Source organism: Impatiens glandulifera, chromosome 5 (genome assembly GCF_907164915.1).
Source record: "Impatiens glandulifera chromosome 5, dImpGla2.1, whole genome shotgun sequence".
NCBI classification, from domain to species: domain Eukaryota; kingdom Viridiplantae; phylum Streptophyta; class Magnoliopsida; order Ericales; family Balsaminaceae; genus Impatiens; species Impatiens glandulifera.
In genome coordinates this window covers 7473049-7482921 of record NC_061866.1, presented here as the reverse complement: position 1 = coordinate 7482921, position 9873 = coordinate 7473049, and the positions used below count along the sequence as shown (strand labels likewise).

The following is a 9873-nucleotide window of genomic DNA, read 5'->3' as shown; positions in this document are numbered from 1 at the left end:
AAAGTATGTATTTTATAAATTTAAATAGATTAATAAATTATTTTAAATTAATTTTTTTTAAATTTATATTATAAAAAACATTTTAAATAAAGTGTATAAATAAAATCATATATAAAATTAAAATTATTAATCTTAATAAAATAATTCATAATAAAATTATTAATTTATACACTAATCTTCTCTTTTAGAGTGGAAGTATTTTTTTGGATCTATATGACTTTTTTTAACATGTTAACTCGTTATCATTTTTATTATCTTTTTATCGTAAAAAAATAAATATTTTTAAGTTGTTCTATTTAATAAAATAAAAATTATAAACACAACGATACAAACATAAACATAAAATAAAAAAGAGAGTTAAAAAAAATATTTAAAAATTAAAAAACATAAACATAATTAATTAGTTAGAAGGTTTTCAATAAAGGAATAATGTCTTTAGACCCATCCACGAGTTTCTGAATAGTTTGAAAAATATAAATGCTAAACTTTCATATCTTAATGAAAATTGTCAATTTACTTGAAAGATCTTGTATTTTTTATATATAACAAATACATTTAAGAGAACATGTTATGGTATATTAATAATTCCTTGTGTTGTCAGTGAAGGGTTACAAGAATGTGAAACAAAAGAAAAACTAAACAAACTCAAATCTCATGAGAAGTTTAACAGATTTGTACTTTTCTCCTTTCTCATTGTGAAGAGGCACAGTTCGAATTCCCGTTCTCAACTCAAAAACGGGAAGACAAGTTTGACCTCCAAAACCAACCCGACCAGATATGTCGTATTCTTGAACCTCAATTTGAAGCAATGCCATCTCTGGAATAGTCAATGGAAACACAAACTCTTCTTCCCATGTCGGTACCCAATTGTTCATTATTATCCTCGTTGTCTTTATCATCGTATCAGCCGTCACTCCAGCTATTCCAATCTGCGTAATAAACATGTTGTAATCGATAAAATTCATAATGTCATTACTCGGAGATTAGGATTGTCATTAATGGATTCAATAACAAAAACATGACTTAGTTGCCTACTCAACAAGCTAAAAATCAGAATAATCGATGTTTGATCTAACCAATTCCGAGTTTTGTAGGTCATCAACAAAACAAGATAATCAAGAAACAAATCTTTATATGGCTTAAGTCACTTGGGTGCTTTGGTGGGGGTAACTTTGTTGCTGCATTTTTCTTAGTCAATTGAATCTTTGATGCTCACACCAAACATATTGAAATTTACTTTAAAAAATTTAGGAATAATGTGAATAGAAATGATCTACTCGTTCAATGTCGCAAACAGACTCACAGTAATGTTCGAGTAACGTGTGCTTACCGTTTCGCTTGAAGGGAATGATAAATATAGTTGACACATCATCACACAAAACTGACTCAATTTTAACTCATTATGTTCTAAAACAAAACTCCCTATGTTTGATATAATCAAATGAGTTTATCTAAAACTCTAATTCTACAACATTGACAACTACTACTAAGATTATAACTTTTGTACCTTGGCATAGAAATCTGGCGGCGAATATCTGTCAAAATGTGTGTGCTTAAAATCCGAATACCAACCATCTCCCATGTATACTTTCACCTAAATATTGTAGATTTTATAGAAAAAAAATAAACAAACAAATGAAGAAAAAGAAAGATGAAGTTATTTTCTATATCCCAACCTTTAAGCTCTTTGTGATTGGCAATTTCTGTTTGGGATCAAATACTTCATTATCATGACCGATTTTTAAAAGGATATCTGGTTTCTTCACATAACCGCAACCTCCGTTCGCTCTAAACATCCCTCGCATCAACCAAAGTGGTCTATCATGTCCCTGAGACGGATGTAGATCATGTCCAATATGAAAAACAATATGCAATATGTATCACAATATTAATATTCTATATGATATATAACACCCCACATCAACCAAAGTGGCCTATCATGTCCCCAAATCGATGGAGATCATGTCCAATATGAAAAAAAAACATGCAATATATATCTTTCCCTTTACTATAGATTCTTAATAATATAATCACCTGCATGTTAAACGCGACCATTTGTGCTCCATGCATCCATCCGATTAAAGGATCGTAGTTTGATGAGTCCACCCGCGTCGCCTTAGGGAACACTCTCAATATGTTTCTTTGTGTATACCTTACTATATCGGTTCTACAAACCGCCACAGCCTTCTCCAGCTTTTGTTCATTCAAACTAAGACGTTTGGCACCATCAGGATCCTCGGATAAACATTCTTCAATTGAACCTTTGCGTTTTTTAGCATGGATAGTAATCAACTGCTTATACTCACTTACACCATTCGTTTGAGTAGGCTTCTTCTTCTTTTGCGAATCAAAATCTTCTTCTAGATGTTCTTTTGGAGGTTTAGTTGAGATAATGATCCTTCCTTTTAATGATTCTGGTGAAGGAAATTCTGATAAACAATTGGTGCTTGTGGGGATAAATAGTATGTCTTCAAATGTTTCTTTTATCATCTACAAAAAGAATAGGCCGGTTTTTTGTGGATCAACAAAGAAAGTTTAGCTAATTTCATGTTAGATTAATGAGATATATAAGATCACCTTGGCAACTTTAGTTTGGAGATCTGGTATACTACTAAGATGGTCTTCTAGAGTTATTATAACCGGGTATGGAGATGCGACAAAAGCATACTCTTTGATGGCTCGTAAACACTTGATCAACCCCACCGGTGCTGTTAGGGTTCTACAAATATCGAACAAAGTTTTATTATACAGTCCACGAGAATTAATGACTCAATTTAGAAACAAAACTTAGTTTTCAAATGTTTCTATATATTCATGAAAATTAACAACATACAAAACATAATGAAGTTTTATTTTATTACATTATCATGATCAAAATATCAAATTACCCTTATTCTATTCTTTTGTAACATTTCATTTAAAATAGTAAATATAAGAATATTTTGATTATTACCCAAATTACATTAAAGAAAATGGTTTTTATAATTAAATAATCCATGATTGTTCCAAATCAATATTATATACATACCTTCCATGGAGGACATGAACATCATCTTTACTTGAATTTGGCCAGAGATCGAGCTCGATCACTCTAACGCCTCTCTTAAGCGCATCGATGATCGGAACATCGCTACAAGCACTGCTGAACTGATTTCCAGTAAGGTAGGAATTGTGACCAGTGTATATGAAGTAATGGGACAAAGAATCAGACATATCTTGATGAACCTGGTCAGGAAGTACAAAAAAACAAAACCATTAAAATTTACACTTTAATTTGTTCTTGACAAGGAACAAGATATACATACCTTGGAAGGGAATGTGAGGGGAGAATTGGAATGGCTGAATAGAAATCGGAAGAAGGTGTCAATGTCAAGATCAAGCTCACCAAAAGCAGAGGTTTGACTCTTCTTTCTCTGAAAAAGAGATGAAGGGTGTTTGTTCTTGTTCATCATGTTTAATGATATTATAGATTCTTCAATATCATCTGTTGAAATTTGATGATGATCCTCATTCTGTACTTGTATCAAGAATTTATGAAGATGAGCAATGGACATGATACCATTTTCTGAGTAATCTTCAAATAGAGACTTGATATCTTGAGGAGGTTCAGGCTCTGTCATCTTGAATCGCCTTGATAAGAAGAAACATAATATGTATGTTTGCTTTGACATCTCCATGAATCAGATCTCTCAACTTTCTTTTGTTTTTGTTTTTGTTTTTGTTTGATTTGGTTTGGTTAATTGTGGGTAGTGGAGTTGGTTTAATTAAGACCATTTACATTTGTCTAATTGACTTTTGGTCCCATGTTAAGATCACACTGATAATGTTTAAGAATGGAGGATTAATATAATCTGGTTGATAATTATTTAAATATTTTGACTATAGACACCTCTTGTTATAAAAGTTAGATTTGGCATACACGTCTAATAATACTTAATTCTTATTTACTTTTTTTTTTTTTTTTAATTATTTGATTCTAATTTAATTTAATTAAAGGGATGTTTTAGACATAATTCTCAACAAATTTTATTAATATATAAAGAAGACTAAGCATAACAATTTAAGTAGTTTTGTGTGAACTTGAAGACTGGTTGTGTAGATTTTAGTTGTTGGATTTTGGTGATGAGTTTTAGATTATATTCCAATCGGTTTACATTAACTAGAGCACATTAATTCATTTTCTTAAAGTTAAATTCGAGTTTTTACATTTGAACTCTTTAAAAAAAGTAACAATTTTTTTTCGGTTGGGTTTTGAATTTTGATTGGAAAACTTTTCATATCTTTGATTGAGTTTTTAATTGTTTCTGATTAGTTTGTTGTAGGTTATTTTATTTCGTTCGGTTTAATTTTCTCTTTTAAAAAAGATTTGCTCAATCAAACTTCACCAGAAATTGGTGCAATTTCTCTCCGATTTCATTACTAACTGAAAGAAGATTGAACGATTCTAGAAGGCATTGTATAAATTTAACATGTCAATGCTCCTCTCGTAAGAATCTTCTAAGGGATTAGACGGACAAATGAATAAATTTGGCGAGATATTTGAACCGATATGCACAACATCATTTGTACGTGGAGAAGAGTCCCGATCACCCAAAAGAATTGAGAAATATATATGTGAAGGTCTCGGTATTGATTATGCAGAAGTCATAAAAATCACCTAATGTAACGCGAGATAATTATATTCATTTTATTAAGTGTTCTTAACACTACGATGAAATTACTTATTATGTTTGAAAATTACAAATATGTGAGTCAAATGTTTGTTTTGGAACATTTTTCATTGAAAAAATTTTCAGGCCAGTAGCCAGTTTTTTTGTCTTTGTTTTGTTTTTTCTTTTCTTACTTAGTTCTTGAGTGTTTTGCTTCTCTAAGTTATCCTTTATACTTATACTTAAACAACTAATTCATTATATAAGAACAATTTAAAATAAATAATCAATGAGTGCTTACAAAACCAATACATTTTTGCTTGATATATTTTACAAAACCATTAATTTTAGAATGAAACAAAAAAATGTTGAAGCTTTACTAAACTCTTGCTCTTATTGAAATGTTCAAAGAATAACATGAAATAGAAACTAAACAAATTCAAATCTCACGAGAAGCTTAACCGATTTGTACTCGTCCCCTTTTTCATTGTGAAGAGGCACGGTTCGAATTCCAGTTCTTAACTCGGAAACAGGAAGACAAGTTTGGCCTCCAAAATCATCCTTTCCAGATATGTCATATTCATGAACCTCAATCTGAAGCAATGCCATATCTGGAATAGTAAGTGGAAACAAAAACTCTTCTTCCCAAGTCGGTACCCAATTGTTCATGATTGTTCTCGATGTCTTTATCATCGTATCAGCTTCCACTCCAGCTATGCCAATCTGCATACCAAACATGTTTGAATTCATAATGTTTTTTTCCAAGAAATATCATAACTATTAATAACAAGCAACCAAATTAATTTATATAAACTTTGATCAACTTATGCTAAGATTATTATAACATTTTGTACCTTGACATAGAAATCTGGTGGCGAGTATTTGTCAAAATGGGTATGTTTAAAATCCGAATACCAGCCATCTCCCATGTATACTTTTACCTAAGCATTGTAGAAAAATCAAGCAAATATTTAGGGAGATGTATAAACATTAGTTCGAGTCAACTATAAAGATTATAAGTGAAATGATACATTCCGAAAATCTGATCTCTTTTGATAATCTCGATTTAGACCCTTGTTTTTATGTAGTTTTCACTGTATTTTAATTAACATGACAAACAATGTCGACTTGTATTGTAATTGTATGGATTTTCTCAAGATAAATATGATTTTCACGTTTTAACGTGAGTAAATTGGAAAGAAATTATTTTTTTTAAAACAAAGAATGAGGATGAAGTTATTCTTTTTCATATCCTCACCTTTAAACTCTTTGTGACTAGCAATTTCTGTTTGGGATCAAATACTTCATTATCATGACCAATTTGCAAAAGGATGTCTGGTTTCTTCACATAACCGCAACCCCCATTGGCTCTAAACATCCCCCGCATCAACCAAAGTGGCCTATCATTTCCCTGAAACCGACGTAGATCATCATTCAATAGAAAATTCTAAGCATTCAATCTTCTTATATATATACCTGCATGTTAAACGCGACCATTTGTGCTCCATGCATCCATCCGATCAAAGGATCATAGTTTGATGAGTCCAACCGTGTCGCCTTAGGGAACACTCTCAATATGTTTCTTTGTGTGTACCTTACTATATCGGTTCTACAAACCACAACAGCCTTTTCTAGCTTTTGTTCGTTCAAGCTAAGACGTTTGGCACCATCAGGATCCTCGGATAGACATTCTTCAATTGTACCTTTGCGTTTCTTAGCATGGATAGTAATCAACCGTTTATACTCACTTGCACCATTCTTCAGCATTGGCTTCTTCTTCTTTTGCAAATCCACATCTTCTTCAATATATTCTTTTGGAGGTTTAGTTGAAACAATGATCTTTCCCTTTAATGATTCTGGTGAAGGGAATTCTGATAAACAATTGGTGCTTGTGGGGATAAATAATATGTCTTCAAATGTTTCTTTTATCATCTACAAACATAAGAAAGATAACTAGTTTTTTCTTTTATCAAAGAAACTTGAGGCTAATTTCATGTTAGATTAATAAGAGAAGATCACCTCGGCCACTTTAGTTTGAAGATATGGTGTACTACTAAGATGGTCTTCTAGAGTTATTATAACCGGGTATTCAGACGCGACAAAAGCATACTTTTTGATTGCTCGTAGACACTTGATCAACCCCACCGGTGCAGTTAGGGTTCTACAAATATCGATCAAAGTTTTTGTTGTATAACCGAGATTAGTTTCTCTAAAGATCATGAGAATTAATGCCGACCCCATTTGGAAACACTTAAGGTGTGATCATTAGACTAGAGTAATTGGAATTCAAATTGCAATTCTTTTTTAGATTTGTATCGAAATTCCTAAGTTTCATCTCATAATTATAATTCTTGCAATTTTGTAAATATATTTTTAATATATTTATGACAATTTAAATAAATATTATTATGATATTAGTACTTTTATTAAGCATATAAATTAATAAAATGTTTTGTTTTACAGAAAATAGAAATAATAAATATTGAAACTAAAAAAAATGAAATTGAAAATAAAAAAATCAGGTTCAAACCATTATTATTATTATTTGTTTTGCTTATGTATGTTTTCATGAACATAAACAAAAATAAAATCAATGTTTAACTAAATTTTGTTTTCAAAAAAGTATTGTATTTTGAAAACGAATCATGATAAAAAAAATATATAATAAGTGTTTTCAAATGGGCTAAATATATACCTTCCGTGGAGAACTTGAACATTGTCTTTACTTGAATTTGGCCAGAGATCGAGCTCGATCACTCTAACGCCTCTCTTAAGAGCATCGATGATCGGAACGTCGCTACAATCACTGCTGAACTGATTTCCGGTAAGGTAGGAATTGTGACCAGTGTATATGAAATAATGGGACAAGGAAGCAGACATATCTTGATGAACCTAATCAAGAAAACACACAAAAAAACATTAATAAATTTGGTACTTTAGTTTCTTGTTGTGCAAGGAATCAAAATACCTCGGAAGGGATGGGAAGAGGAGAATTGGTGTGGTTGAAGAGGAAGCGAAAGAAGGTATCGAGGTCTAGGCCAACAAAGGTCGTGGTTGCGTTTTGATTCTTCTTTCTCGGAAAAATAGATGAAGGGTATTGTTTGGGCTTGTTCATCATGTTTAATGATATTATAGACTTTGCAATATCATCTATTGAAACTTGATGATGATCCTCCTTTTGTATTTGTATCAAGAATTTATGAAGGTGGTCAATGGACATGATCCCATTTTCCGAGTAATCTTCGAATATAGATTTGATTTCTTGAGGAACTTCAGGCTCTATCATTTTGAATCGCCTCGATAAGAAGAAACATAATCGATATGTTTGTTTTGACATATTGTGTTTTTTGTGGGTGTGTTTGTTTTGTGTAGGGGTGGGTTGGGTCACACTTATAATGTTCGAATATGGAAGGATTAATTTATTCTTGATGATAATTTAAAAAATTGTTTGACTATATTCTCCTCTTATTACATGACATTTGTTATTGTTTTTTTTTAAACATGACATTTGTTATGCACAACTAATAACTATTCATTGTTTTAATTTAATTAACAGTGGAAATTTGTTTGTTTTTAATTTTAATCGCATAAAAAAACTATCATAATAATTCGAGTAATCTTCGAACATAGATTTGATTTCTTAAGCTCTATCATTTTGAATCGTCTCTTGATAAGAAGAAACATAATCTATATGTTTGTTTTTGACATATTGTGTTTGTTTTGTGTGGGATGGGTTGGGGTGATCACACTTATAATGTTGGAATATGGAAGGATTAATTTATTCTTGATGATAATTTAAAAAATTGCTTGACTATATTCTCCTCTTATTACATGACATTTGTTATACACAACTCATACTTGATTCTTTGTTTTAATTTAATTAATGGCGGCATATAAATTTGTTTTTTTTTTATTTTAATCGCATAACAAAACTATCATAATAATTCAATATTATGTAATAAGTTCATTTTATTTGTAGATGATTAACTACAAACGCATAACATTTGCATTAAAAAAATCAATTAAATATTAAAAAATTAATATGTGTGGAAATCTTCCAAGATACCATGAGCTCTCTGACGGTATATGTTCGCTTCCCAAATCGAACCTTATATAATGTCAATATTATACCATCGTAAAGGATCTGCAACGATCGTTTAAGACGGTTGAAAATTCTACGATTTCTCTCCAACCAAATTATCTATCATAAAATAATAGGGATATAGTCCATTTGTTTCATACCTATCAATCTAGCTGTCTCAATCCACTATTCTCAACACGCACTAATGGTTTCCGGCATAACCCATTGAAAATGGTAATACTCCAAAAAAATCTCCAAATATAAGTGACATCCTTCCATTGTAAAAGAAAATTAGGAATCGATAAAGAAATATTCAAAAGTAATAAGTTTGTTAATAAATGTTGAAGGATCCATAAGAAAAAATACAATTTTTAGAAAATAGAATAATTTATTAAAAAAAGACAAATTTTATGTTCATTTAATTTATATTCATATATAAACACTTGAACTTAAATAATAATAATTTCATAGTTTATTCTTTCAAGCATGTGCCCATTAGGACCATTACTAATATTCGCCAAGCTAGCAATTCTAACTTTCTTTGTCCATGTTCACGGTGTGAGTTAGTACATTTTTTTATATTAAAAAAAAAAAAAAAAAGCATCCTTATAATTCTATTTTTTTAATGAGGGTCTAGTAAAACTTTGTATAGACTTATTCTCCAAATGAAATTACATTTATTTAAAAACTCATTTCAATCGAATATAAAGAAGAAGAAAAAAGTTGATCCAACCTTGTGAGATTCGATAAATTAAATAAATTAATCATAAAACACAATATCATTATAAAAATCAAGCATAAATCCAATTGCATATGTGGTCGAGAATAATAGAATTGTAGCATTTGTCCGTCCATTTGTGAGTATTTAATAACCGTGGTCCATATGAGGACAATATGTTATTTCATTGTCTCTTCTAATAATTCTCTTTTCCTTTTAATTATAGATGAAATCTGATACTTATTTTTCACCCATTCAAATAATTCTCTTTGTCTTGACCCCACATCATGAAGCTTCTATGGGTCTCAAACCCTCCCTCAACATTATTATTATTATTATTATTATTATTATTATTATTATTATTATTATTATTATTATTATTATTCTAGAATTAATTTCTTATTAAATTTGATAGGTGGGTTTTA

The 9873-nt window shown here is 30.3% G+C and overlaps 2 protein-coding genes across 2 annotated transcripts; both read right to left on the bottom strand.

Annotated features, from left to right (window-relative positions):
• Positions 1-627: 627 nt before the first annotated feature.
• Positions 628-3620, bottom strand: LOC124938958 (phosphoinositide phospholipase C 2-like). Its single transcript, XM_047479478.1, has 7 exons — positions 3306-3620; positions 3060-3225; positions 2578-2768; positions 2035-2490; positions 1677-1829; positions 1508-1594; positions 628-929 (listed from the first exon to the last, which is right to left on the bottom strand). Exons 1-7 carry the CDS (start codon positions 3618-3620, stop codon positions 636-638), a joined length of 1662 nt encoding a protein of 553 aa, XP_047335434.1. The 3' UTR covers positions 628-635.
• A 1382-nt stretch (positions 3621-5002) lies between these two features.
• Positions 5003-7997, bottom strand: LOC124940603 (phosphoinositide phospholipase C 2-like). The gene is made up of 7 exons (XM_047481127.1): positions 7618-7997; positions 7345-7541; positions 6669-6810; positions 6126-6581; positions 5908-6060; positions 5504-5590; positions 5003-5372 (listed from the first exon to the last, which is right to left on the bottom strand). Exons 1-7 carry the CDS (start codon positions 7984-7986, stop codon positions 5079-5081), a joined length of 1698 nt encoding a protein of 565 aa, XP_047337083.1. The 5' UTR covers positions 7987-7997; the 3' UTR covers positions 5003-5078.
• Between the last annotated feature and the right edge of the window lie 1876 nt (positions 7998-9873).

Excerpts from the sequence above, each read along its gene's own strand:
- LOC124938958 (XM_047479478.1), bottom strand. The coding sequence starts at position 3,620 with ATGACAGAGCCTGAACCTCCTCAAGATATCAAGTCTCTATTTGAAGAT. Across the intron at positions 2,491-2,577 it reads TCCAAACTAAAGTTGCCAAG|ATGATAAAAGAAACATTTGA; the intron begins GTGATCTTATAT and ends TTCTTTTTGTAG. Across the intron at positions 930-1,507 it reads CGCCAGATTTCTATGCCAAG|ATTGGAATAGCTGGAGTGAC; the intron begins GTACAAAAGTTA and ends TTTATTACGCAG.
- LOC124940603 (XM_047481127.1), bottom strand. The coding sequence starts at position 7,986 with ATGTCAAAACAAACATATCGATTATGTTTCTTCTTATCGAGGCGATTC. Across the intron at positions 7,542-7,617 it reads CTCTTCCCATCCCTTCCGAG|GTTCATCAAGATATGTCTGC; the intron begins GTATTTTGATTC and ends TTTCTTGATTAG. Across the intron at positions 6,061-6,125 it reads TGGTCGCGTTTAACATGCAG|GGAAATGATAGGCCACTTTG; the intron begins GTATATATATAA and ends CGTCGGTTTCAG.